This window comes from Eleginops maclovinus, chromosome 7, assembly GCF_036324505.1.
Source record: "Eleginops maclovinus isolate JMC-PN-2008 ecotype Puerto Natales chromosome 7, JC_Emac_rtc_rv5, whole genome shotgun sequence".
Lineage (NCBI taxonomy): Eukaryota > Metazoa > Chordata > Actinopteri > Perciformes > Eleginopidae > Eleginops > Eleginops maclovinus.
In genome coordinates this window covers 7,470,707-7,497,709 of record NC_086355.1, presented here as the reverse complement: position 1 = coordinate 7,497,709, position 27,003 = coordinate 7,470,707, and the positions used below count along the sequence as shown (strand labels likewise).

General features: G+C 43.4%; 1 protein-coding gene across 12 annotated transcripts in view; it reads right to left on the bottom strand.

Moving 5' to 3' along the window:
• Positions 1–27,003, bottom strand: part of mycbp2 (MYC binding protein 2) — a 57,640-nt gene that overhangs the window by 7,233 nt on the left and 23,404 nt on the right. For 5 of the 12 annotated variants that reach the window (XM_063887305.1, XM_063887307.1, XM_063887306.1 and 2 more), the window contains 45 exons: positions 25,748–25,867; positions 25,518–25,599; positions 24,793–24,910; positions 24,275–24,633; positions 23,895–24,067; positions 23,464–23,589; positions 23,130–23,257; positions 22,873–22,964; positions 22,646–22,780; positions 22,457–22,540; positions 22,268–22,364; positions 21,928–22,120; positions 21,403–21,677; positions 20,650–20,871; positions 20,294–20,485; positions 18,893–19,099; positions 18,670–18,807; positions 18,373–18,551; positions 18,149–18,291; positions 17,928–18,028; positions 17,626–17,844; positions 17,301–17,523; positions 16,834–16,952; positions 16,580–16,667; positions 16,287–16,336; positions 16,008–16,180; positions 15,699–15,843; positions 15,377–15,583; positions 14,927–14,982; positions 14,736–14,851; positions 14,479–14,576; positions 13,765–13,881; positions 13,012–13,152; positions 10,185–10,409; positions 9,082–9,214; positions 8,872–8,997; positions 6,336–6,515; positions 2,793–4,412; positions 2,538–2,707; positions 1,898–2,145; positions 1,615–1,782; positions 1,119–1,276; positions 831–1,030; positions 467–616; positions 218–378 (listed from right to left, as the gene is read on the bottom strand). In XM_063887305.1, coding sequence (XP_063743375.1) covers positions 218–378; positions 467–616; positions 831–1,030; positions 1,119–1,276; positions 1,615–1,782; positions 1,898–2,145; positions 2,538–2,707; positions 2,793–4,412; positions 6,336–6,515; positions 8,872–8,997; positions 9,082–9,214; positions 10,185–10,409; positions 13,012–13,152; positions 13,765–13,881; positions 14,479–14,576; positions 14,736–14,851; positions 14,927–14,982; positions 15,377–15,583; positions 15,699–15,843; positions 16,008–16,180; positions 16,287–16,336; positions 16,580–16,667; positions 16,834–16,952; positions 17,301–17,523; positions 17,626–17,844; positions 17,928–18,028; positions 18,149–18,291; positions 18,373–18,551; positions 18,670–18,807; positions 18,893–19,099; positions 20,294–20,485; positions 20,650–20,871; positions 21,403–21,677; positions 21,928–22,120; positions 22,268–22,364; positions 22,457–22,540; positions 22,646–22,780; positions 22,873–22,964; positions 23,130–23,257; positions 23,464–23,589; positions 23,895–24,067; positions 24,275–24,633; positions 24,793–24,910; positions 25,518–25,599; positions 25,748–25,867 — 8,455 coding nt within the window. The remainder of the gene's footprint in view (positions 1–217; positions 379–466; positions 617–830; positions 1,031–1,118; positions 1,277–1,614; positions 1,783–1,897; positions 2,146–2,537; positions 2,708–2,792; positions 4,413–6,335; positions 6,516–8,871; positions 8,998–9,081; positions 9,215–10,184; positions 10,410–13,011; positions 13,153–13,764; positions 13,882–14,478; positions 14,577–14,735; positions 14,852–14,926; positions 14,983–15,376; positions 15,584–15,698; positions 15,844–16,007; positions 16,181–16,286; positions 16,337–16,579; positions 16,668–16,833; positions 16,953–17,300; positions 17,524–17,625; positions 17,845–17,927; positions 18,029–18,148; positions 18,292–18,372; positions 18,552–18,669; positions 18,808–18,892; positions 19,100–20,293; positions 20,486–20,649; positions 20,872–21,402; positions 21,678–21,927; positions 22,121–22,267; positions 22,365–22,456; positions 22,541–22,645; positions 22,781–22,872; positions 22,965–23,129; positions 23,258–23,463; positions 23,590–23,894; positions 24,068–24,274; positions 24,634–24,792; positions 24,911–25,517; positions 25,600–25,747; positions 25,868–27,003) is intronic. The other 7 variants (XM_063887308.1, XM_063887312.1, XM_063887311.1 and 4 more) reach the window with 7 other exon arrangements.

Below are 27,003 nucleotides of genomic sequence, written 5' to 3'. Positions count from 1 at the left end.
TGTCTTTTTTTGGCAAATGAGACGCTGGTTCATGTTGACAATACACAATAATGTCATTTGTGTATTTGTAACATGATATCAATATCTCAGTTTCCGGGTGTCACAGTTATCATAATTACCAGAATATCACAACACCCCTAAAGTATAGTAAGTATACATTGAAATCAGTCAATATAGAAATGTCAATATGATTTTTTCAATCATTCAGGAAGTGTACCTAAGTGCCATCTGCTGAAGCGAGCTGCCACTGGGGAGTGACATCATGAGGTCAGAGATGGTCTGCAGGAGGCGGTGGAAGGTGTGGGGGAGGGGATGAGCTGCCTCCCCGGCAATAACGATGTCTGACAGAGGGTGTTCACAAACGCCAAGGTCTCTTTCCTGTAGGGTGAAGAGGTACGCAATCAGAAGATGCAACAACAAAACACAATGTATGCTGCAGGGTTTTTATCAGTTAACCACTCAGTACCTGTTCCACATTTTCTTTGTTCCCCTTGTTTTCCTCGTCTTCCTCGTCCTCAGGTTCGTAGGGTGATGGTGTGAGAGATGCTACGAAATGCCAAAGGATGTCGTGCAGGGAAGTGGTCTGGATCACATTGCACAGCAGCCAGTTGAATGCCTGAGTAAGAAAAAAACACATACCAATTAGTCTTCCAAGGATGCACAAACGATTCTTGAGTCCAACTTGTCTATTAGCTAATTAAGTACAAGTATAATTGATTAACTTATAATACAAGAAAACTAATTGCCTATTGCACTGATTCCCTGCTGGCTGGAGAGCAACAATGTATACAAAGTAAATTGGAGATGGAGAGAAACATTGCAGCATGTACCTCCATGGCAAACACCCTGCAGGCAGACTTCCTCAGGGCATGCCTCATGGCCACTTCCAGGCCCTCCAGGTCATGGTGTTGGATGACAAAAGCCAGGACAGGCCACTGGAAGTTCCTCTCCCCCTTACTGAGGGAGCCGTGGGCCGAGATCAGCCTGGATAGCTCAGGGGACGGATGCCGTAACAGGGAAGATCCCACCTCTGTACGGGGGGCAGAGCAGGTTAGTGTCGGCGCTGTAACTCACCAATCCTTAAAAGTATATGTTTTCTAATATTCAAATATGTTTACCTGCATCACCACTGTGGACCCTGCGTCTCGGAACAGCTTTGACCCGAGCTGGAGAGGGTGAGTGCTGCTTGTCGTACTCAGATGCTACGACTGAGTAAGATCTCTGAAACACTGTCCGTTTAGCCGTATCGCTGTCAGTGATTGGACTGGTCTCAAGACTATATGAATGAGAAGTAAAAGAGAGAAACAGACACAGTTTAGCCTGTAAGCCAAATACCATAAAGACATGAAAAGCAAAAGAGATGCAGTCAACAACTTAGAAAGAATCATTTCATACCAGAGTTTTTTTTGCTTGAGAAAAACATTAACCAGGGAATGGAGCAGCCAGGCTCTTTTGAACTTTGCACTGACACTGGTCATGATAATGTTTGCTGTCAAGCTAATTACACTAGGGTGCAGGGGGGAGAATGAGAATCTATGTATAGCATTATCTTGTCTGCTCTGAGCATGGTAAAGGAAACTCATTAATTAAAGACATTGGACTAAGATGCATTACCTGGGGGGCATCGACTTCATGTTGTTCTCTGGTTCCTCGAACACATTTGGGCAGGCATCAGGGGTGACTGAAATATAAGGTGCAGGAACAGACGTTGAGCGCAGATACCTCATCTCATCTTGGAAGAGGTTTTCGTCTTGGTAGACTCCAAAGTTCTCTGTGTGTTGCCTGAAGGGATGAGAGGAAAGTGAGAGGGACTCGAACCAGTATGCTAGCATGTGTTACTGTCGGGTTTTCTTATCTATATAAAAAAACTCAGGCTTTTAAGTGAGCTATTATCTACCTAGCTAGTGTCTGAAGGTAGAGGCAGCCAATCTTATTGGGGATTTCATCCGACACGCCCTCCTTGAGGCTGGGGAGCAGCTGGGAGTGCATGGGTCGGGTTGGGTGGTGGCACAGCATGCTGGGCTCTGCAGCACTACTGAGCGACAGCAGGAACAAAGCGTTTGCCCGAATCACCTGGTGGGCCTCCATGGTGGGCAGCGCCCTTGGAGTCTTCACCTGCAGGGGTTTCTTCCTGGATTGTTTCACCTGGTTAAAACAAGTACATTAGTTTTGATAATCTAAAAGAGTCAGTATGATGTTAGAGGCTGATGGGGTTTCAAGAACAGAGGGACACACATTTGAAGGTATAGTTCAGATTGCTTGAAGTGTAGTTGATGGCAGTAGTTGCAACCAAGCGCAATAAAACTAATTTGAGACCCCTAAATGAGCGGCCCACCATTAAAATCAATATGAAAATCAGGGATGAAAGTACTCTAAATATATTGTACATGTTATAGATTTCATAAAATAAACCCAGTCCACAGCAGTGAATTGCTTTGTTCTTCTCCCAGCTTGTAGCATGCCAATGGCCATCTACTAAAGACTCTGTATAAGTTCCTCATACCACCTCACTTTAAAACCCTGAAAAAGTAGGATACCTTTTCCCTGGCGGCAGTCTGTTTCTCTCTCAGATATTTCTCTCGACAGCGATCACACACCAGGTACCAGGTGCTGCCTCCTATCCCTCCATCTCCACAGTTCCCAGCCCAACCCCCACAGAAGTGGCCAATGCTGTTATAACCTTGGCCTCCAGCGTAGCGGCCACAACCTGCCACGGAGAATCCAAGAAGTTAGGAGTACATTTTGGAAAGATAAAATGATTAATACCTTTACTAAAAAATACTTTTTCTAACCTGGGTGCGCCTGTCTCATATGGTATGTGACAGGGTAAGGGTGAGACTCCCCGCACAGCTCACAGATGGTGTCTTTCTCCGGTCCTCCCATAGCCAGCTGTGCCATCTCTCCAAACAGATTTCCTCTTGGACGCACCTCTGCCTTCTCCCTCTTCTTCTTCTCCTTCTTTGCCTTCTTACCGTCTTTCTCGTGTTCCTTCCTTTTAAGGATGGCACTAGACCCCGGGCTTGGGAAGATCATGTTCTGTGTCGCTGCATTGATGGTGGCCAAAGAAATGTCTTCCCAGAATGACACCAGATGTTGTAACGTTAACGGTAGGATTGACTTTACCCTCATAGCGGGATGAGAAGTCATCTCATAAGAGGCGGATTCTCCCTTCCCTTCCTCACACTTCTCTGGCAGCGGAGGTTCTTTCAGCATGGAAAGCACCTTATTTTTGTTGATGCTCCCCATTTTGGAGATGTCCGGGCCATGTGGGGCAATATTAAACATGTTAAGTGCAGAAGAAATCTCTAAGGAGTGGCGGTTCTTTAACTTGCTCTCCTTCTCCTCAGCACCCTGTCCTCCCAGGGAGTTGCGGATGGGGGCGTGCTCTTTGGTTAAGTCTGGGTTGAACTTGAGGAAGGACGAGCAGGCCATGGCATCGTGGACAATACCTTCATGCCACAGGAATGCTGCAAAGACTGCTCGTGAACATTCAGCCACAGAGGGCGACATGGCCTGTTTGGCCGGCTCTGTGGCCCTTGATGTAGTCTCTCCTTTAAACAGAGGACCTGATTTGTCCTTCTTCGGGCGCGTGTGGCGACTGGAGGTTTTGCGACTGACTTTGGGTGAAGCCCTGCTCTCTACTTCCTCTTTGACCGGGGCTTTGCCAATGCTAAAGTGCACCTTAGATGATCCATCCTCAGAATTTTGAGCCTCTGTGTTCTCATCATTGCCATCCTCTGAGAGGAGAGCACTAGAGCTGCACACCTCCACCACTTCACTGTGGAGGTTCTCCTGGGTCACATGTGGAGAAGGAACACGGTTCTCTGTGTTACTAATCACCCCTTGGTTTGGATCTTTAGGAGATAGTTTAGGTTTGGGAGAGGTAGACCTGCCTCTAAGAGGCTCTGTAAGTGGAACTTTCTTCTTTCTAAGAGTGTCTGGGTCCAGAGTGTAGGAATCTGATTTGGACCTCTCTCTGGGAGGGTCTAGGCGGGCTTTGGAGGAAGGTGAGAGGTTTTTGTCATGGTTGGCTGAAGAGGAGTGCTGGGAGGAGGTGCTAGAGGGACTAGACCTGCCTGAAGGGGATACACCCTTCTGTTTAGGAGAGGAGGAGCGAGAGCCAGGGTTTGGCGACTCAGCTCGAAGTCCCGGGGTCCTACCATCTGCCTTCAGGGCCTGTAGAGTGTTGTGATTGGGCGAGTGGGAGCGGCTGTGAGAGTCTGACCTCAGTTTGGCCGTATCTGACCGCAGGATTAGGGCTTCGCTGGCAGAGAGCGCCTCCCCTGTCTTGCTCCTGCTCTGTTCGGATGAGCGGCTTCCCCGACCCTCCTGTTTGGGTGAGCGATTCTCCTGCCGGTGTTTGGAGGCCGGGGACATTGGCCGTGCAGCGGGCATCAGGTTCCCTCGCTCACCTAAACGTTAATAATGCAAACACAGTCACGACAAATAGGAGGACTAAATCTGTGTCCCCAAATAATTCTAAGAACGTTGTAAATCTGAGTGGAAAAATATGTAATGTTAAAGTATAAGTTAAAATGCAATGAGGGCAGAAAGACAGACAATGTAAGTCCGGAAGGGTGAATGATGTTATTCCTTGTAAAGCACATGATTTTACTTGCTGTGTGTTTCTCCCACAGCTTTTTCTCTCTATTAATGTTCCAGACAAACTCTGATATGGATGAAGATAAGTATTGGACCATGGAAGAGCTGATGAAAGATGGATCCAGCCCAGTCCTTGGACCTCTTCTACTCATATTGGATCTAGTCTTAGCCTTTTAATATCTAGTCAATAGTATTTAAAGTCCACCTATTTTAAAACTACACTCTAAATGCAAACTCATATGTTTTTGTTCGGCCATGTCCTGTTGAGGGTCACCGTTTTTAAAGACACAAGAAGTTTTCCACCACCTAACGTTAAAGATGTTTTGTCAGCATAGACACCCTGTGTGTTTCCTCATGGTGTTTCTACCCACCCCTCTGTCCAGTCTGAGGGAGGCATGCATGCTGTGATTACCCACCCTTTTGCCTTAGAGCGAGAGATGAGAGAGCAGTACCATGCCCAGCCACCGACACATTGCTTTTGTGCACACGCTCGCGAGAAGCAAGGCGGCACGATGAATCATCTACAGCGGAAAACAGTGGAGCAGGTAAACAAAGAGGGCATGACACGCAAGGGGGCCACCACAGAGAGAAAGAAAGCACATAGAGGCAATGCTGTCAAGTTGAGAAGGTTAAAGAGGCAAGAGGAAAACATTTTAAAGTGATGGGAAGATCGACAGATAGGTAGCGAAACATGACGAGAGAAACACTTATACAGAGAGAAGACTAGTTACAGAGCCCTGGAGGTGTCAGGGGGGTAAAACTAATCTGCACATTGTCCAATCCTTGTGCCGTTAATTTATTTTCACATGTATTTCATCAGATTCAAGTTTGAAGACGACAATGGAAACCTTTATATGCCTTGTATTTAATCATCTAGCTGATCCATAGTGACTGAGAAAGGTACAAGTACGACAAAAGTGACAAGATCAGGATGATAAATGACCTGTATGCTAAATTGGGACTGCATATTATTAATTTCAAGATACCTCCGGAGCTCCGTAAGAAATGGTAAGTAGTAAGTAAGTAGCAATACATAAGGACAAAGAGCTACACAGAAAGAAAACAGGTTATAAACAGATAATTGAGATCCCTTTCTTGGCTAATCTTCATATTAAATTGTGTTTTTTTTCTATTTGATCTACCCAGTGAAAGTGAAAGCTTTTAGTTTGTATTATTTGAAAGATGATTTAATGACTGTTCTGAAGACTACTGATACATTTGCAGTGAATCCCTGGGCTGGTTGAGACAGAATGAAAGAAGTTGTTAATCAAGGATGGAAAATGCAGATCTGAAGCAGTGAGGAAGATGGCGAGGAAAATAATAAAAAGTTGGTTTAACAAGAGAGCAAGCAGAACAAAAAGCAAGTCAGCCTATCACTTCAGCACAAGGCAAAAATATCCCTTTTAACAAGACATTCAGTCAAGTATTTAAGTTTGAAATCTTGTCTCCAAAAACACGTGATAAAACCTCTCACTGTGTATTATGGAAAGGCAGTAACACATGTTTTTTATAAGCAAGATTTAAACATTAAATAACAGACTTGTTGGCTTGTTGGGGATATTTCTGCAGACTACAACATAACTGCACTGTTATGCATCGCACATCGCTGCTGCCCTCCCCAGAAAACACATAAAATAGAATGAATACCGAACAAAATCAGGAAATCAAAAGCTAAGAGGGAAAGGATCAACACCTGTGCAAGCAAGCGCTGTCAGAAAGCAGGACAGACTTACTCAGAAGCTGTGGTTGTGGCTGAGACAGTTGGGAGGGGGATTGTCCAAACACAAATGGGCTGTGGACAAGGGAGGAGGAGGAGGGAGGTTGGGCGGCTTGCTCAAATACGGAGGAAGAGGGAGCTTCTGAGAGGAAGGGCCCAGACTGAATGGAATTCAGTATGGCACTCAACCGGTCACCTGCAAACATGGAGACAGAGGATGGGGAAAAACTACAGCTTATACTAGGGTTTGAGGCTTCCAAAGAGGGGCAGGGTCATTCAGAGTTTACTTTTTATTCAGTCATCTCTCAGGACGCAACATATGTGCGAAATGGGAGGAGCTGCCATGGTCCGAGAAGTCTGGGGCAAGAATCAGCAGGTACTACTTTATGACTTAAACCTGAAAGGTATAAGGTCGATAAAAAAAAAAATAGGGAGAGAAATGAACTACAGCTCCCAATAAACATTTGGAATGACATTTGCAAGATATACGTTTTTAAATTACAAAAGACGGGAGACTTTGGAAACTTTAGAGGGTCACAATGACACTGATACTGATTTATGAAAGATTTGAATAGCTGTTTGTCTTGGGCAAAATAAAGTCTATCACTATGTATTGTAGAAGATACCAAATGGTGTTTTGTCAGATTAATGCAGCTTAAACCGTTCAACGAGTGGCTCCTCCCATTTTGCAACTTTATTTGGGGAAATTATATATAAAAAAGGGAGGAGCAGAGAGGGGTCGCTACTCGTGCATTCATTTCAAGTCACCGAAAAAAGTGTGTCCTCTTCATAAGTTCCAAGAACATGAGAGGAATTTGAGATTCCTCCATATACTGATATTGAGCTGACACTGAATCAGTCACCATTCAAAAACTCTCGACACTACTGAGTAGTTGGGTCGTTCCATCAATTGTGGGAGCTGGAAATGGGAGGCTGCTTGGGTGAAGCAGGGATGGGGAAATTAACCTCCATGGCTGAATTTTGAAGCCTGAGGGACCTGTCAATATGGTTGAATTGCTCAAAGAGCTTTGCCAGAGGTCATTAAGCCGACCAGTCTGAAGGTGATCTATCCATGTTGCTGCCTCAAAGCGTGATGGATTCATCACACGGGAGATGAATGATTCAAACCTTCTTTTAGATGGGTGAGTGGGGGCGATCACCTTGACATTGCATCTGGTAGCAGGCTGTTGACAGGGTGCTCTTGTGCAGGATGCATGTGCCCGCAAACACTTCTGAGGTGTCATAATGAAAAGACACAGAGCTTTATGGCCTTATTCTGTAGCGAGTACAAAGTTTACACTCGAAAAAGTTGTCGCTAAAATGGGATAGAGTTGTGTTTGTTCCATTTACTTCTTTTATATTGTATCCCATTAATGCATTCAGATTGGTCGTCTTGCATTAAATAAGCCAAGTGTGAATGCAACCAAGAAGCATGTGAGACATTGTTCAAACAACCTCGGGAAAGTTGGTGTTAAAAAGAAGAAAGGTAAACTGTGAATCCATCTATCCCTCCATGTAGCCACACAGATTGACACATAGCCAGAGTGACACTGAAATGATACATCTAGTTATATTAAAGCAACAGGAAAATGTGCACAGAAGAATTAATAGCATGTAAGTAACATAACTTTGTGTTATGCTTCTCTGATTAGCAACATGTCAGCCTCCATTTTCCAGCAGAGAGGAAGAGGTAAGCCATTTGAAAGACAATTGACAAAGCATCAGCATTATATTCAGTTAGAAAGACACATAGATCGGGCCAGACAAGTTTTGATGGAGGAGCGGATCGTATGAGTTAATTAAGGGTATGAGTTCAGTATTCAACCTTATTTAAGAAAACAAGGCTTGTGTAAATAATCAAATATTTTCTGAGTGACTCAATTAACGCAATAAAGAAAGGGTAAAGATCACACCCACAAAGTGTCTAACTAAACAGAGCCCAGAGAGGTCGAAATGAACAGAAGCACACCGACTGGCCCATGCAAAAAGACACAGGCATATGCCCCACATCGCAGATATTTAAGGCATAAAATAGCAGCAGGAATCACAATAAAAAGCATGCAGAAATAAAGAGATGATAGATCAGGGATTGGTGGCAACAATATTTTAAAGGAAATGACCCGTACAGGATCACATACCATTAAATGTGCTGTCATATTTTGTGACGTGAGTTTTGATAGGATTTGCTATTGTGATATAACTGCATAACCAAAGATGGTGAAAAGACCTACAATTCTACAACTCAAATGGGTTAATGCATGAAACAACTTATAAGGAAAGTCTTAGATCAAAGCATGGGGAGAAGTCAGATCGAGAGTGTCTCAAAGGAAAGCAGGGAATAAGGAAGGGTGCAGAGTGAAGTCAGAGGTGAGGTTTAATGACAAAACATCACCAAGTCCTTGACTACAGCCTGAGGACTGAAAATATCCCAACATAAATGTGCAGCATAAAGCAAAGTGGATATTGAAAGCAAAGTGAGATGCAGATTAAGGATATGTTAAAAGAAATGTGTATCTAAAAAATAAAACTACTCTACACCAAGTCGACCTCACCTTTGTTGTTGGAGATGCCGTAGTCAAAGCCCTGCGCTCCGTTTGAAGCTGCGGCCCTGTTGAAGGCCTGCACAGAGAAAGGGCTGGGAGGCGGGGTCTGGGCCCCTTGCTCAAGCAGTGCTTGTTCTAAAGAATCAGATTAAATTATGTTATCTTATTATTTATCATATTTTGATGTTCGACCATTTTCCTCCATTGAGTGCGGCTTACCGTCCTCGTGGCGAAGGTACTGATTCCCACCGCGGTCTCTGGCCAGTGACCAGGCCTCTCCTTCATCACTCTCACAGAACTCCACTACACTGTTCTTATCCAGCTGTACCCAGGTCCCCTCTGAGTTGACCACCTGATACACAAACAACACTCTTTATCCATACTCACACACACACACTGATCACCATGTCACACACACAGTACATTTGCACACTCATGACACGACAGTAGATCATTAACATGCAAACATCAAATTCCTCTGATTGACACGTATACAGAAATCCACACCAGTAGATCACATCAATTTGATTTTTTTTGCATCAGCAGACACTGCGGGACGAAACTGATGTAGCTAAAATAAAATAGAAACTTACTCTAAGAAAGGGGTAGCTTATTGAAAGGTAAATGCATGAGGTTGTTTTTTCTCAATTCCCTGAAATATTATCATTTTGAAAGAAAAAAACAGACAGACGGAAGTATTAGTAAGTGCGGTCTGCACCTCTCAGATCTCAGACAGGGCATTCCAGTACAGGCTCAGAGAGGAAACTATTGAACAGCATGACACACCACAGCAGCCAATGACAGGTCATATCCATTAGAGAGAGGAGGCCCCGACTCATCACCACGCAAAAGGCAATTTAAAAGGTACCAGAGTTATTGAAAGGATTGTTAGAAGTGCAAGAAAGACAAGGCACAGAAAAGGATCCAGCATTTTGTGATCAGACTTCCACTGAGAAGTCTCGGTGCAGCGGAGTATGACACCCTGAAACTGCAACGGATTTATAGACAAACTGATATTAGTACGTCAGGAAGCACGCAATGCTGCAGCCGCAGGGGTTGATAAGCCCTCAACGAGAGGAAAGATACACAACACACACCCACACCCAGAAGCACCTGATGTATTTCCCTTAGAGAGAGAGATTACATTCTTTACATTGACAATCATTTCAGTTTAGGACAAAGAGGAAACTTTGATTTCTGAGAGTGAAGGCCAAAACCTACCAACATTAGCTATATTACATTATGTTATCCAAACAGACTGATTTATTCAACTCTAGCCACAAAAAAAAAAACACATTTCATTATTTGGGGTGAGTGCGTACCTCGCCTATGGCCTTGACCTTGTTGCCAAGAACTAACATTCCAATGGGGATACCCCTAAGGTTTGGGCAGCTTCTGATGTTGTGACCAGAGGGGCCGGTCTTCACTACCTTATAAAGCCCCGGGCCGCCGCCCTGCCCTGCTCTGTTCTGCACCAGAGAGGGGGCCTCGTGGGAAGGGCAGCTGCTCACCTCCTTTAGGTTCTCCTCCGATTGGCCCCTGACCTCCTGCAAGAGGTGAGAGAATGGATTAGGGCCAAGGAACAAGAACAGGATGAGGTTTGCTAAGTCCTAAGATATTATAGTGAAGAGCCACGGGTAGAAGTAGAGTATAAACCAACCCTGTATATATTAACTCTTAAGTATATCCCCTATTTCATTTCTCAGATCAAGCTGTTTGAGTGGATGTGTAACTTCACGGCCTCTAAGCAATAACCTTTAACATTGCTTTCAAAGTCCTGAAAGTCAGTCGAGAAGATTGATAGCACTCTCATAATTGTCAAATGAATATGAAACTACAGTCAGCAGCTGGTTATCTTGATTCAGCACAAACACAGGAAACAGCCGTCTATTGTTAATTTGATCCTTACAGGAACTCAGGGTAAAACGTTGCAGTCTTACAGGAGGGTCATGAGACATATTTTATGACCATGAGTAGTATCTGGAATCTATATTTGCGGAAAATAGATAGTCCAAACCACAACCTGATACTTTTTCTTAGATTAACCGAACAATATATAATATCGTGCTAATAAGTGAACTTTATAAGTGCTGGTGGATTTTGTTTCAGGCAAGGCTAACTGTTCTCCCGTTTCAAATCATGCTAAGCTAACGAGCTGCATCTTTGTAGTTTCAGTACGGACGTGACAATGGTATCAATCTTATCATTTCCCAACATTTTAACAGTTTCCTTTAAACTCCTTTAAGAGGCTAAGTCCTGTTAAAACGAGATCTCTTGTTTTACAATTAGGAGATATCCCATCATGATATAGGTGGCTGAAAAACGATATGGACTTCCATCCACAAGAGTAGTTAATGATATTCCAAAAATACAATTATTCCCCCAGATATTGAAAATGCATGTACACTACATACATTTTAAAAGCTTCAACATTGTAAGGACGCAGTTAAATTACCAGTAGACAATAAGTACTTCATTGAGCCTAAAGGGAGACATGCTATGAAACACAAGGATACAGGACTATCGATGGCAAGCCTTTCAAACAAGATCTCATGCAACAGACTGGACATTAGTATATTAAACCCCATGCAACACACAAGATAAAGCAGTAATTACTTAAAAAATCCTAAATGTGATCAATGACGTTGGTCTATGGGAGGGTAGTAGCCACTGATGCCAATTCTGTGTTGTCAAAATGAAACAAAACAGACAACCATGCAACTATGGTTTGACCTCTTAAGCCTTATTGCAACACTTTGGGAAGACTACACAGTCACAAGGGGGTGACTAAAGTGACAGTTACACGATCAGCTATGGGGCAGTCAAGCTATGTATGCCTTCTCCATACAACTCACCTGTGGCGGGAAAATAGTTAAGGGGGTCCATGACAAAAAGCCGATATCCCTGACTCCTTGGCTAGCGTTAAAGACATTCTGAGCAACAGATCGTGAGACAGTCAAGAAACAGTAGACGACTCGAGGGAGGAGAGAAAACAGTATGGGGGAAAGCGCTTGTGTATTTTTTTGGAAGAGAGAACATTTTTTGGCTGGGCTCCTCTGCAATTCAGTATCAGAGGTTATTTGACAACAAGGAGAAGAGAGGACAGAATCTGATGGGCCAGTTAGTGAAATTGTGGAGCTCCCAAAAAAAGGGTCCGAAAGGAACTGTAAATCTGTCATATACACTTAACAATAAGTGTCAGATCAAATGCAACAAACCCATTTGGAGGGGCAGAAAATGAAACTGAAAGTTCACTCCAAACACGGTGGTTATTTCCAAATCCAAGAGAAGAAACTTCCAAAAAAATTCCCCACTTGGATGATGTAGTGTGTCATGCTGTTCAGGCAGAGACCTTACATGGAAGCCTCTAAGCACCTAAAGCATCCCAATACAATTGGGATGGCAGAGCAGTAGAGGCACAATTTTCCCATTAAAACATTTTGTGAAGCAGTGATTGCTTCATGACAGAAAACCACCTCGATATGAACATATTTCAGATATTTCCGCTGTATATTCATGTCTCAAATTATCACATTCTGTTTTGATTATGTTGTATTTTATGGCAGTTTTTGTGGCATGGAGCAAAATGTAAGACAAACCCTTTTAATCACATGCTGTGCTTTGAGGGTGTTTATGAATTGTGAGTGAGGGGCAATGAGGGAAAGAGGACTGAACAGTGCAGATTAACCAACTTCACCACAGGATGAAATTGCTCTTTTAATGCCTTTTACCTCGTCTGTCATTTCTGCATTGGGGTTCGCATCAATGCACTAAACATAAACTACAGGTGCTGTGTCCTGAAGGCAAAGCGGCTGCTCTATGGTGAGCTGCTTTATGAGTTGCTGCATGCACGCTCCCAGCTGCTGTTCTTTTGTACAGTGTGTTAGTGAAATTCTCATACTCAGAGTTGCTCATATAGATGTTTCATGCAGGAGAGCACCCCAGCAGCTATTAGTTATTGGTTACTCTGATGAGGTTCTCAAGTTACCATGCTTCAAGTACATTTGGGGAGTAGGTGCCAAAAACACTGGATTCCTTGAAATTAAACAATAAAGATGATCTCTGAGCTTTCCCCCAAATGAACAGCACAGGAGCCTCTGTCATTATTAAAAGTGGGACGGAGTGCTCAGCAGGCCCTCTTCTACTTACGTCGGCTGGGACCAGTAGGCTCCGGCCCAGGTGCTGGTTAAAAGAGAGGCACCAGGCTTCAGTGTACCCGTTCATGCTGGGAACATACTTCTTTACGGTTTCATCGTTGAGCCTGAGCCACACACCATCATCGTTGTGGATCTACAGGAAAACAAGCAACAGAGCATAGAAGAGCCATGCCGTCCTGTTACTATGGAAACAGGATAAACAGTGCCCACACACACACACACACACACACACACACACACACACACACACACACACACACACACACACACAACACGTCAGAGGCGGTAGTAAGGTCTTATAATTTTTAAGAAATGTCTCTAGTGCTGCTACCAAAGGGTGGGAGTGCAGATGTTGTGCAAGACTGAAACATATACTGACTATGTGTTGCATTAAGTGCTTTTATTTTGGAGTTATATGCATCACATCCTGTGGATTTATGTTGCACGCCTTTGTACAGCATCAGAATGCCTTGCAAAAGTATGAAGCAAATTAAAGTTAAGAGCAACACATTTATAAGCTTTGAGAGAAAGAAGTTATCATTATTCAGAGAGGTAACAACACATAATACACAGAAGCCACCAAGCAGGACTCCCTAGAACTAGCATTCCAGACAGAAAATAAATTAAAACACTTATAATTCTATCCTTACTGACTTAAAGAAGAAGCAACAAGGAAATATAATAAAAGTGGAAAGTGCTTCAGGTAGGAAATGACTTATATTCTGCCTGGTCTAGAGTCAATTACCTCGTCAATGAAAGTGATGGTGCCATTGACATGCACTATGCCTATCTGTTCACTCTGCAGGGAGGGGTGACTACGCACACGCAGGCCTGCGCTGTCCTTGGACACAAATTTGCGGACCTGAGAGAAGCAGAGGGGAGATGGAGACTGTGAGCGGCAGGAGCAAAGAATAAAAAGGAAAAAAAAGACAAGAAGTGCAGCAGGAGGAGAAAGAAGAGGCAGCAGGACAAGTTGAGGGTGGGGGATCGCATGCGGTTACCCCCACGTAGCCTGCTTCCAAGTACACTCATACAAACAGCAGTATTCAAGGAGCTCTATTTTCGGCAGCACCAGTTTGAAAAGGTTTGTTTTAATCCTCCCATTTACATTCATACTGGTCCATGGAAAGCCACTGAACACACATTCAGAATGTATATACACAGAGTTTTAAAGGCTTAGAATTTTGCTAGTTTCCTTATTATTTATATATGTATACAATATAAGCAAGCAAAAGCTGTTTTGCATATTCATCAAAGTAAAGATGAGTTCTCTTTTTTATCAGCTCATGAATGCAAAGTAGGTCCAGCCCTGATTTATTTTTGCCAGGTTTTGATAACAAATATCTGCTTCTGTTTGTTTGTAATGGATGGGTGATTGCAAGCATACATGCATTCATCTATAGGTGTGTTCATGTGCATGTTTGTCCACACGGTTGGTTAATCAAAAGATAAAGCTTACCTTGCTTGGCTGAGGTTCAGCCTTTGGTTTGACCATCTGAGTTCCAGGTGGTATCATGCCTTTGGGAGGGTCCTTGACCTCTACCTCCAAGCCAGCATCTACAAGGACAGATTTGAGGCTCATTGTAAAAAGACAGCGATTCTCTGTTCATTCAAAATATGTTAAGTCACTTAGTGTGGTTTGTGGATAGTCATCAGTGAATACCCTCTATTCACTTTGTGGGAAATACTTCAGAAGTCAAAACTTCATTAACATACCTATTTCAATGCCATCGATGGTGACATGGATCGTATAGAGGCCGACTGCTCCGGGGGTCCAGTTAGCGCTGTAGGTTCCGTCAGTGTTTGCACGAATCAGCATGTTCTCACTGGGTCTGTGTGGGATATGATCAATAAGTCGATTGTTTTTTACTGGAAAAAGCTTTTTGTCTCTGCATTACCACACTTACCTCTTTGGGGTGGGGGAAGCAAAGCGTAGCTCTTCAAATGAGTAGTTTTCATATGCCTACAAAACACAAAGAGCACAAGTATGAAGGTAAACACAACAACACTGGTACCAAAATGTAGTTCTTCTTTTTCATAGAATAGGAAACATTTTGGACAGTCCCTAAATCAAGACTCTACTTATAAACAAGTCTATCATTTAAATCTCAGCAGGTTGCCTCTCTTGAATTACAGATCTATATGATTTATTCTGCCAGATTTCATTATTTGCTTTAAAATGTTTAATGGTGTATCGCTTCCTCGATGACTGTTACTATGTGCGTGTCCACAGGTCGGCAGGTATGCAACTAATCTGATAATTGCCCAATAACTCCCCCTTGTGGAGCATCTGAAGCACTCTAAATGAAAATAAGTGAGGATACAAGTGAGTAATGAGTCGTGAACATGAGGCTGACCTTCATCATGGTAATAGCAATGTATCGAGCCTCTTTCACAATCATGGGCTCGTACGTGGCTTCCAGCTTCGGCATCGGCAAACCTCCGAAGGTAAGGTCCGGGCCAGAGGACGAAGGCGAGGAGCTTCCAGGGAGCCGCTGCAGCCTCTTCACATTGTCAGGCTGCATCGACTTCTTTTGCGACACAGGGACAGCCTTCACCTCCACCTGCAAACAGAAGTCAGAGATTTGCTTTTACAGGCAAGGTTATTTTTGGATATCTATACAACTATACAGAACATATATATCCTGGAATCAGAAAAGCCAAAGTAATCATCCTGACCTTCATGTGAGGAACATGCACCACATCTCCATACTGGTCTTTGGTCTGTACCACCACGGTAGTCGGCCATCCACAGCGTATGTCGTCTTTGTTCAGGATCAGAGATGTCTTCTGTGGGTCTGCGTAAGAGTCTGGCTGCAGCCATCTGGATGAAAGAAACAAATAGAGAGAGACAGGGTTGTAGATTACTAACCTGTAAGTAGGGACTTAAAAAACAGAGGGAAAGCCAACATTAATATTTACGAAAAAGTGGATACATTGCTCCTCTCAGTAGCTACATTGAACTTTGGAGGCTTTACAAACATTTACCTTGCCAGACGTCCTCCACTTGAGGTCTGTACACATGTGATGAAGTCCTCCAGGAAAGAGTGCTCATTGGTTTGGAGGTGTAGGGGCAGATTTCCCTCCAGAGCCTCCAAGATGGTGGGCGAGTGAGACAAGGCCAGACCCTTTCCCAGGATCCCTGCGTGGGACTTACACACCTGGGTGAGGTCAGGGAAATAAGAATCAAGGAGAGCAGAAGATATATATTATTTAAAAATCACAGTAAGACCAAAAGATGATCTCTGAATTTAAAAGATGACACACCTGAAGAGACGCTTCCTCAAGAATCTCAAGATCCTCCTCCAATTCATTGCCTTGAAGTAAAAAGGAAACAATAACATATTTACAGTTACGTGAGAGGTAGAAAAGTGATCATTTTTTCTAAATCTGATCAAAATAGTTGTTTCCTGATGGAAAAATGCTGTGTTTTTGTAATACTTCATTCAGCCACAAGAGGGTCAAGTGCTCCAACATTTAGATCAGACTTAGAACATGGATCACCAGAATTAGAAAAACACAACAGCCCCAGTAAATTCCCTCATCGTCTGTTTCTTTACCTATAGGGAGGGCCAGGTCTTTCTTCATCAGAGCTGCAGCGCACACACTGCCCAGGAAGGCTAACTCTTTCTCCAGCTGGATGATACCCTGAAATGTCAATAACGTTAAGGTCAGGATGGTTTTGTAACATTCAACACTTTCCCTGCCTAGACCAATGCATTATGAAGATTACACACAGAATGCAGCCCAGTGATGAGATCTAATCATTTTAAAAAGCAAAAACCCTATCATACAGAAGGGAGGAAGTCAGTACCTCATCAGGACCAGGATTGAATTCATATCCCACAGCCACGCACTTGAAGCCATAAAAGGAAGCTTTCTCGTCTTTAACGTAGTCTGAGGCTGTTTCCAGTGAGAACAAAACTTCATTCCCTGAAAGTAGAGAGAGCAGAAATATGGAAGATTAAAACAGAGACAGGTGGTCAGAGTTATAATCATAATCACTTTAACAAATGGCTGCCAGCCAGTTGTAGCAGGTGGCTCAGCAATGAGCAGATGAAAGCACATGTGAATAAAAAAGATGAATAACTACAACTAGGTTGTAAGAATAAACATTTAGAACCACTTTAGAGTCGTTTCTATCCTCAGTCTCCCTATTAAAGGTAAGCACCCCATCATCCCACATTCTATTGTTGCTTAAGAGGCTGACTCCAGGCAGAGGTCTGCGCAGCCGTAACGTTCATAACTATCAATAACTACCCAATTCTCGCGCTCTCGTACCTGGCAGCACTAGGACAGTTGTCGGCCAGCCTGTGGAGCCTGAGAACTTCTTAAGCTCAGTCCAAGTGTTGATGGTGTCATGGATCAAAGGTTTGCCCCCCAGACTCGACAGGTGGAGGGTCCGGCTGGGGATGAGCAGGCGAATGACGTCCTCTGGCTGCGCAGTGCCACACTGTTGATCAAACTCGATGGTGGTCCAGCGGACACAGTCTGGGAATGATACCTGAGGCACGGTGAGACAGAGCAAGATTAGATTACGCTTGAATTATTTGTGTGTTTTTGAGATGTCCTTGCTATGCTTTTAGCATAATAAATGAAACCTCACCCTGTATTGGGTGACGCCAGATTGTTTATAAGGGTGATCACTTTCAATAACTGCATAGTGGTTGGAGGTGGTACACGCTGAAAGGCCCTGCTCAGGCTGGTTGCCAGTCGTGCTGTCTGTTGACTGGTTGGGGTTGAAGGTGGGTGGGGCATACTTCTGGTTGAGGGCTGAGACGGCGGGTAGCAGCTCCTGAACGAGGCCAAAGACCTCAACAGCAGCCTGGGTGAGGAAGAGGAGGCATTTAACCTGAGTGCCACATCAAAGAGATGATTTACTTTTGGTTCCCTGATTTGACCTCTTACCTTAGGTACAGACGCAGCCACAGGGCCGATGTAGGCCAGGATAAGAGGCAGCAGCATGGAGAACAGGCTGGATGAACTTAGCAGCTCAGGAATGTCATCCACTGGAAATAACAGAGGACAGATAAAACTAGTAAGAGGCTGAACAGATATAATCTAAATGTAAAACAGGTGGCTCTACAGCTGTGCTTTTGTAATACAGGCGCATGTACTGTCGTGCTCACCATCGACAGCAAAAGCTCTGTGAAGCAGATCCTTCGCAGCTCTGACCACGGCACTGACCACAGAAAGAGCTCTGCTACAGTTCTTGTCCTCCTCGTTGGCTTTGCTCAGCAGCTGAGACTGAAGATCCCCATCGTACTCACTCCTTCAGTTGGGAGGGAAAAAATCAGGTCAGAAAACAACCTCAAATCTATCAGATGTTTCAAAGTGCGCGCTTTATGTTTACCTGTAGTAGAGGATCTGTGGGATCTGCCCTCTGGTCTGGTTGGTGCCGTTGCTACTCAAGCTGCAGGTGCTGAAGGTGAAGGACACACCATCAGAGCACTGCACCGTCGTCATGCCTCCATCCCCGTTAGCTGTCCGGCTGCCGTAGTTGCGCAATCGGACAGCGTACTTCACCCCCTCCTGCAACAGAATAAATTAAATGCATTTAAACAAGTATCACAAAACGACTGGGACAATGGTCCCACTTTTTATGATCCCAATGTCTATAATGTTGTTTATTTCTTGAGAAACTCTTTACCTTGAGTGGCACTGCCTTGTCCAGGCGGATCTCAGCAATATCACTTGGAGAATCATCGGTGCTGTACGTGCCCTTCACCAGCTCTAGGGACGTCCACCTGTGAGAATGAGCCGAGTCCCCCGGGTGCTCCGTCTGTGCCTAAAGGGTGAACGAACAAAAGCTGTAAAAAGAGCAAGAAACTCCCTACGATAAATAAAATATTATAAAATATAATATCACTTACATCATCAGCCAGCACCTCTAATTCATACTCATGGATGCCCCCTCCTCCGTAGACGCAAACGCCCACCAGCACAACGCCTGGCTTGTCCACCGTCATACAGATGGCATCCGGAGAACCATTGCCTGTGTTCCAACTCCGGCCCTGGCTCGTTTTGGTGAAACGGTTCGGGGAAGCCTTCACGGAGTGCAGCGAGTTTAGTCCATCAACCTTAAAAGAAAGGACACAATAAGATATGTAGTCAAACAGAAAACCAACTACATACCACAAAAGACACACATTAGAAGAGGAATTCCCAAGTCTCGCTTGAACAAATTGCAAACAACTAGTACCTGACTATAAGGCATGTCCTACATCTTCTCTGTGAAGACCATCCCATACTCTAAGCAGTTTGCATAACAATAAGTATACCACTGTAAAATTAATGGATGTTTTCTTATTGTGAAGGTCAGCAATATTCAGGTTTCCATCCAAATATAATGCACATTTTAACAACATTGCAAGGAAATCTGTTCCATTTGGGTTTGTTATGGGCAAATTCTGAAGTGCAGAAAGAACACGGGTAGTCTCTAAAAGATACACTATCTAAAATGAACTGAAAGGAATGCCTGAAATAAAACACATCTGTTCAGTAATAATCTATTTATAACACTGTGCTGACAACAGAGAGCCAGACACAACTGCAGAGGGACGCTATCCAGGTGCTCAGAGGAGGAAGAGTTGTTTCCTTGACAACAGACTGGGCCAGACGAGGACTGCCTATGAGTGACGGTTACCATGGCAATAACAGTGCTGATGTCCAGCCTGAAGAAGACAGTTAATCTGTGATAATTATTTAATAAAGAAAGAGGGAGGACGACAGACATCTGTCCTGCCCACATTATGACTCAGCATACCGTTAAACGAGTAAAGGAAATCCAACTCCCCCTTTTTTGTTTCTGTTTTTTGGCAACAGTAGAAACCTCATCTCGTTCCAAGAAAAATCCGTCATTATGGAAAGCTGGTTTGGTAACTATATACTGTCGCTTTAAGTGAGGTTATAGCATGAGGAAAAGTGAGGAATGAAATGCAATCAAGATCTCCTCTGTATCTTATAAAAGTTGCTCTGTGCCAATTCTGTGAAAGATTTAGATAACAATGTTGTTGATGCTGCAGGTTACAAACAGAGGAAAGGTCAGTCTGTTCTGAAAACAAAAACAGCCAGAAATACACTCTTGTTCCTGGATGAGTGTCTCTTGCACCTGCTCTCTCATGACATGTGAGGTATAAAAGAGCTTTGACAGGCTGTGTAGTCAGGTCTTGTAGTTGGCCTAGTCACAACAATATTGTATAACTCTATAATAAGTCAATCTAAATAAGTGATCATCATAAAAATACAAAGCATGTTGTGTCATGTGAAGTTACCTCGGAGCCCAGAGCAGAGGCGGTGAGCTCAGAGACGATGGAGGCCAGCAGACCACAGGTGTTGGAGACAAGGTGCGGTGAAAACAGCTCCACCTCCTTCCTCAAACTTTTCCTCACCGGCAGCACCACAATCACCAGCATCTTCTCCAACACCTCCCGGAAACTGGTCATGCCCATCAGGTTCTCCTCCGTCTGAGAGGGAAAAATATATGATTGTCTAAATACTGAAATACTGAAGATACTCATATTACATGGTAATGATCAAAGACCAATATGTTCTCCATCTAAAGAAACCCATGTCCACAATTTTGAAGAGAGGATACCTGATGAACAGTATATGATGTGCTACTACTCACATGGCTTAGTTTCTCCATGTGTGCGACCAGCAGAGGGAAGCGGTGAGCGAGGGCAGAGTCGTTCTCTGTGCTGACTTGTTTGACCAGCGAACGCAGCAGCACTTCCCCGTCATACGCAATGGGCAGGATGGAGGTCAGCTTGACTGAGGTGTTGCACAGAGCGGACATTACGGCTGCCAGCAGACGGCTGCTGGATGTTCGGAAGTTGGCCTCAGCGATGTCCTAAAAACAACAGGGGGGGACAAGAATTATAATCTGATTTCATAACCTCTTTGAACAATTTCTACAACGTTTATTTAACAACTTTAGAGAATATTAATGTGAAGCTGCGGTTTTTAACTTTTAATGAGTTGTCTTGATATGACCTCAATATATCTACAATGTTTATTTGATTAAAGCCTTCTAAATTTCAGAACAGTCATGAATATTTAAGTTGACTCACAAAAAATGTATGAGCAACTGTCTAGGTATTCATTTTTGATTTCAAGAATCAGGAAATACATTGCTCTTGCTTTTCTTTGATTTTTTAATAATTGGAAATGTAATATATTTTGATTTAGGACTCATTCTTGAACAACACAAGCAATTTGAAGACGTTACCATGGAGTTAGGGAAGGTGTTTGGGCATCAACATTTGATATACTACACCGCAGATAAATCAGGAAAACAACAGCTAACAGGAATAATAAACCGGTTTCAGTCTTAATTTAAAGCTCGTTCTAGGCTACAATGAGATGGTGTAACGTTATTGACCTGGTCTAGACAGTTGAGCAGGTCACAGAGGCAGGCCCACTGCAGAGCCGGGGTCGGGTAGAAAGAGTGGAAGCAGGCGGTGAAGGTGTTGTGGCACTCCTGCAACACAGCTTCCAGCAGAGTCAGAGGTTGAGACAGGTATCCCTGGGGGTCGTTGTCCAGCTTGGTCAAGCAGTTGTCCATGCCTTCTGACAGGATCTTCTTCAGCAGGCTGCGCGTCTTTCCCACGCACTCTGCCAGCTTGCTCGACTCCTCCACCACAGCTTTGGTGCTGGCTGGAAATCAGACGACAGAAAAAGAAAACATTAAATCGATCCTATCAGAAATATAAACACATTTTAGTCTGATTTAACGATCAGACATAAAATATTGGCATCACTTCATTGTCAAATGATTAAGGATGGATATTGTTTCTCATTCAGAAAGGCATTCTTAACTCCAAAGGAAAACACATTGTTGTGGTTTTCACAAGCCATTGTATTGCCAAATGCTAATTGTGAGCCGTAGAGTTCTCTGTGCTCCTACCAGCAATGGGAAATATCTCACAGATGTAGACCCTGAGCAGGCGGAGGCAGCATGTGCCAACAAAGCGCAGTCTCTCCAGGTCCAGCAGGGTGGCTGTGTACTGGAAGCCTTTCAGCCCTCGCAGCTCCTCCACACCCAAAACCAGGGTGGTCCAGCTCCAGTGAAGGACACTCAGCAGAGACTCAAAACATTCCTACAGAGAGACAGAGACAGACAGTCACCGTAAAAAATGAATTACCTTACAACACCATACTTGAAAGAATACAAAAACAACCTTTGAGCATGGAGAAACTTTAAGTGGACTATACACTTTTCAAGAGAGGAAAGAAAGAGAACTTACCACTGAGACGGTACGGGCGAAAGAGCGTTTAAGGATATGGACCGGTTCACTGGTCTGCTGTTTTCCTTTAGCTGCATTGCCATCATTTGAAGGAAGCCTGATGTTCAAACATAAATAATGATAATCATTTCCTTAAATGCCTATAAACAAAATAAGCTTTAATCACAAATGACAAAAAGAAAGGCTTGCCTGTAAAGTAGCTGTGGTATCTGACCCGCGTTCACATCTGTACCGTTGTTTGACTTTTTAGAGCTTTTGAACTGAAACACCACACTATAGGGAGAAAAACATTTTTAATTAGAAGTTCAGTGACCAATTTTCAGTTTGAGACATTATAGAAGCAAATGATACATGTGGAGACTGTGTAATGTGTTTTACCCATCATCAGTAGTAATGGTAGCCTGTCCATGGGAGCCACAGTCACTGCTGGGTCCAGACACTCGGGCCCACGCCACGTACCACCAGCCCAGCTGCAGCAGCACCGGCTCATCAAACATCATAGCGTATTTCTCCCTTGAGAAAAAACCCCCACATTAACATTAATTCCACATATTTTACATTACATAACAGATTTTTTGAGAACAGAAGGAATCCATTAACTCTACCTGGCAGCACAGTCATAAGCCAGCACATCAGTCTCAGCCAGCAGATCACCGTCCGTCTCGTGGTCACCTCCGTCCGGTCCAAGCTCAAAAAGCTGCACAAGAAAAAGGACGGGGTAATGTGTTAAGACTGTAATTTGAGTGAGTATCGGATTTATGCATCCCTACTTTAAAGTACAGTCGAGACAGAAAAAGTCTGTAATGAAAATGTCCAATGTTTTTGTTTGAAATTAAACAAAAAAGGTCTCGAGGCAGCTCACCTTGATCTTCGCAGTGTACTCCCCTCGTCCCCCGAACAGACCCAGCCCCCCCAGCAGGATGTCCGCATCAGCACAGAAGCGGATGGCCTCCACAGAGTGTGCAGAGTAACCCCAGCCACCCCCGTGACCTACAGCATCACACATGGGATTGATAAGGCTTTGCAAAGGAAGTGGTTTATCCAGTACTTTCACTCCGATCTGAATTGAATACTGATGATGTGACTTTAAAAAGGTGAAAAAAAATCAAGCTAAAAACATTTATTTTAAATATATCTTTCAGTATGTTGTATCGTACATGATTTCCAACAAATCCATGTTCAAAGATCCCACTTACTCTCGAAGCGATTCACCACACTGTAGTCCTCCTTAGAGTAGACCTTCATCACCGCCTGGGTTTCCTCCTCGGCACTGGCTACACCCATCTTCAGCTCTTGCATGGCTGCCAGTGTATCCAGGCAACCTAAGTGGACAACCCAGAGTACTTCATCTTAGTATTGAAAGATTACATACATTAACCCTTTTTTACACAGTTAAAATCAACTTAAACCCATCACTCATTTATTGAATGAACCTTTTTATTAAAAATATGTGATTTATGGGAATATCAGGTTGGGGTTAGTGAAATCAGCTTTTAAAAAACAAGATGTCCGCATTGTCGATTATCATTGTGTTGAAGCACCCATCTCCACATTCATACCACAAGAAAGTCATAAAAGATTCATGCGACCAGAGATACTTTGCTGGATGGTTAGTGCAGAGGATTACCAAGGATGTGTAGGGCTCCGTGAGAGCGAGTAGTAGTGGCATGTGATCCTGAGGGCAGCGCAAGCTCTGGACTGAGGATGCTACAGCGAGCCTGTAGATCTGTAGCAGAGGGCATCCTGGCATCAGCGATCACTGCATTGTAGCACAGCATCTCTTTTGCAGCCGGCAGGAACCTAAAAAAACACAGAGAGGGTAAAAAGGGTTAGAAAAAGACATTTAAAAAAGGGACATCCAAAAAAACAAAGAATAGTCTGTAGGGTGTTTCGATTAAATCTTAAAACTTGTTATCAATAGTACACAATTAGAAATATCACACAATGTGACACATACACATTATCCTAAACGCATTGTATTTGTGTGTATAGTTGATATTGACTGACCTCCATATGACATCATACACAGGGTCCAGACAAAGGCCAAATCCCTGCAGGTCCTCTTGCTCAGAGTCATTGAAGGTCCTGCAGCTTCCATCCATTTTGTTGATAAGCAAGCATTTAAATGGAGGCGGCTCAGATACAGAGGAGGGCACGAGGCCAATAATGTGTTTGCTGGCAAAGATCTCTGAAGTTGCTAGGACATGGGAGTTGATAAGAGCCTCATCGATCCGCAGGAACGTCTGGTCTCCACTGGCACCGATCCAGGTGGCCTTTCGTCCATATTTGGCACCGATGTTGGGCATGGGGGATGGCTTGGCATTCCAGTAGGGCATGTCCAGAATGGGTCGGCCCAGCTGTCCTTTCTGAAAGACAATGAGTATAACTTGTCATTGTCCAGTGTTATTTGTTGTCAACTTTATCAAAACCAAAAAATATTGTGTGTGTAGCAAGCAAAGTAGTAAAGGTCATTCTCTAAACAAGCAGTCGAGTACACATTGTAACAGTTAAAGTGTTTTTCTTACCGAGAAGCTCCCGAATGTAAAGACCTGCCCATCAGTGAGAAGAACGGCTGTGTGGTTGCTGCCTGCTGTCACCTGCACACTGGGACCTGGAAGGGCCTGCACCAGAGTCGGGGAACCCCTAGCAAGTTGAAACATCAACGTTAGGTTGAGTGAGTACACAAGTCTTTAACACTTAGCATTTAGTATCAGAATCAAGTTTATTTCCAAGGGGGTTTTCACACTAAAGGATTCTACTTTGGAATATTGATGCATAGAAAATACGCATATCTTAAAAATAGAATTGTAATAAAATGACAATAAAAGTATTAGAAAATATATCACCAATGTGAAAGTTAATTAAGGTTACAGAAACACACATTTATCCATTTTGTTATCCTTACTTGATGTGTGAATGACATAAAATACTGTATTTTATTTTCCCATGACTTATTTTTATTTAAAGGTGAAGGTTGGCTTTTCACATTCAAATCGAGGAGTGCTCTTGCACATGCAACGGGGAAGGTGCTTTGCTGAAAGTGAGGAGACAAAGAACTAATAAATAGCTTGCACACTGCAGATTACTTAAAAACATTAAGGTCCTATGTCTTTCCTTAATTACTTTTCCTTGACTTGATTTTAATGAAGAGCCGTTTTACTCGAAACGTCACTTGGGTACAATTATTAAGTGAACATTGGGATCCTGCAGTGTGCAAGCTTTTCATTTGTCAAGGCGACAGGAGCAATACCTGGAGTTTACGTCCCCATGTCCGAGCTGTCCATGTTGGCCGTAACCAAATGTGTAGACGTCTCCATTCTCCATCAGCACCACTGAAAAGCAACAGAACCATGACTGTTACCTACTTACCTTCTTTACTGCCACGTCAGACATTCTTGTTAGAGGTTTAGAAATACATAATATGCAGTCAAATCTACCCTGGTGCCTCAACAGAAGCAGCTTTGAGTAATATTCATTTACCTGAATGGTGAAACCCGCAGCTGACCTGCACAGCTCGCAGCTCACAGTCGAATCTCACAGCCCCTGGTGGGTAGGTGGTGATTTTGCTGGCATCTTTCTCTCCACGCTCACTGCTACCATCTAGAAGGCAAACAAACCAAGTCAGCACATTAAAGTAGAGAACAGGGAGAGAGTGAGGTTAGAGGTGGAGGTCTTTGCAGAGTCCTGGAAAACAGAGCTGCAGGGAGAAGAGGATTCAAAAGAAAATGCTGGAGAAAGGGATAAGCATACCGAAAAAGAAAGGCGGGAACAGAACCTCTATAACAGCAAGGCTTTTGGCAACCAGTTCCAAACATATGGCTCTATTGTTTGTTTAGCAAATAGTTAGATTTTCTTCCAAAAAATCTGTCAATGAGGATGAGGGAATCTGGTTTACCCTGAGCCCTGCGTAAAAGGTCACAGCTGTGGAGTGGGAGGGAGGAGGGGAGTGGGAGGGAGGCCCATGCACTGCAGTCAATACAATGACAGTCAATACCTTTTTGGACCATGCATCAACTCATTGTGGTTTACCTTTGTATCTGAGGCCAGCCAGATGAGACAACAGCCTTAGGTTTTGATACTACTTCAAAGTAAGTGAAAACCTAAACATTGACTGCTTCGTCTCTCAAACATTTATAAAAGGTGGGGTTGAAAGTTTAGCTCATGGTGAGAGCTGTCAATGTGAGTAAAACAAACAGGACAGAGGTGCTCTTCATCTAAAGCAGTGTTTCCCAAATGGGGGTGCTTTGAAGCTGCAGAGGTGTGTGAGATATTTCTTCAAATATCTGTCATGCTTAATTCCTGAAGGAATTACACTACGATAAGTAGAGAAGAAACAGAATGCAAGTTTGTAAAGTGTTGCAACAAACACAATCATGTTCAGAGACGTCTTTATATCTGATGTTTTGGCACAGGCTGAAATCATATTCGAAAAGGGGGTTTATTATTTGAGAACCACTTATCTAAACTAGTATGGTTGGTTGGTTGATTTTTGAGTACACATTCCTCCTAAGACCATGAAGAAGGATGCCCAATGGGAACACCCCAATCCTTACAATTGTGCATCAACCACAATGAATGGTTCTGCAATAAATAAAGTTATTCAGCAAATTAAAACAGCCTCCACATCTTAACAATCCTGAAAAAAGATACTTCTCTGAAATGGAATACTCTGTGGCGTCATAACTCTCCATATATGACAGTGGGATAATAAAACAAGCCACTTATCGTTAACAATG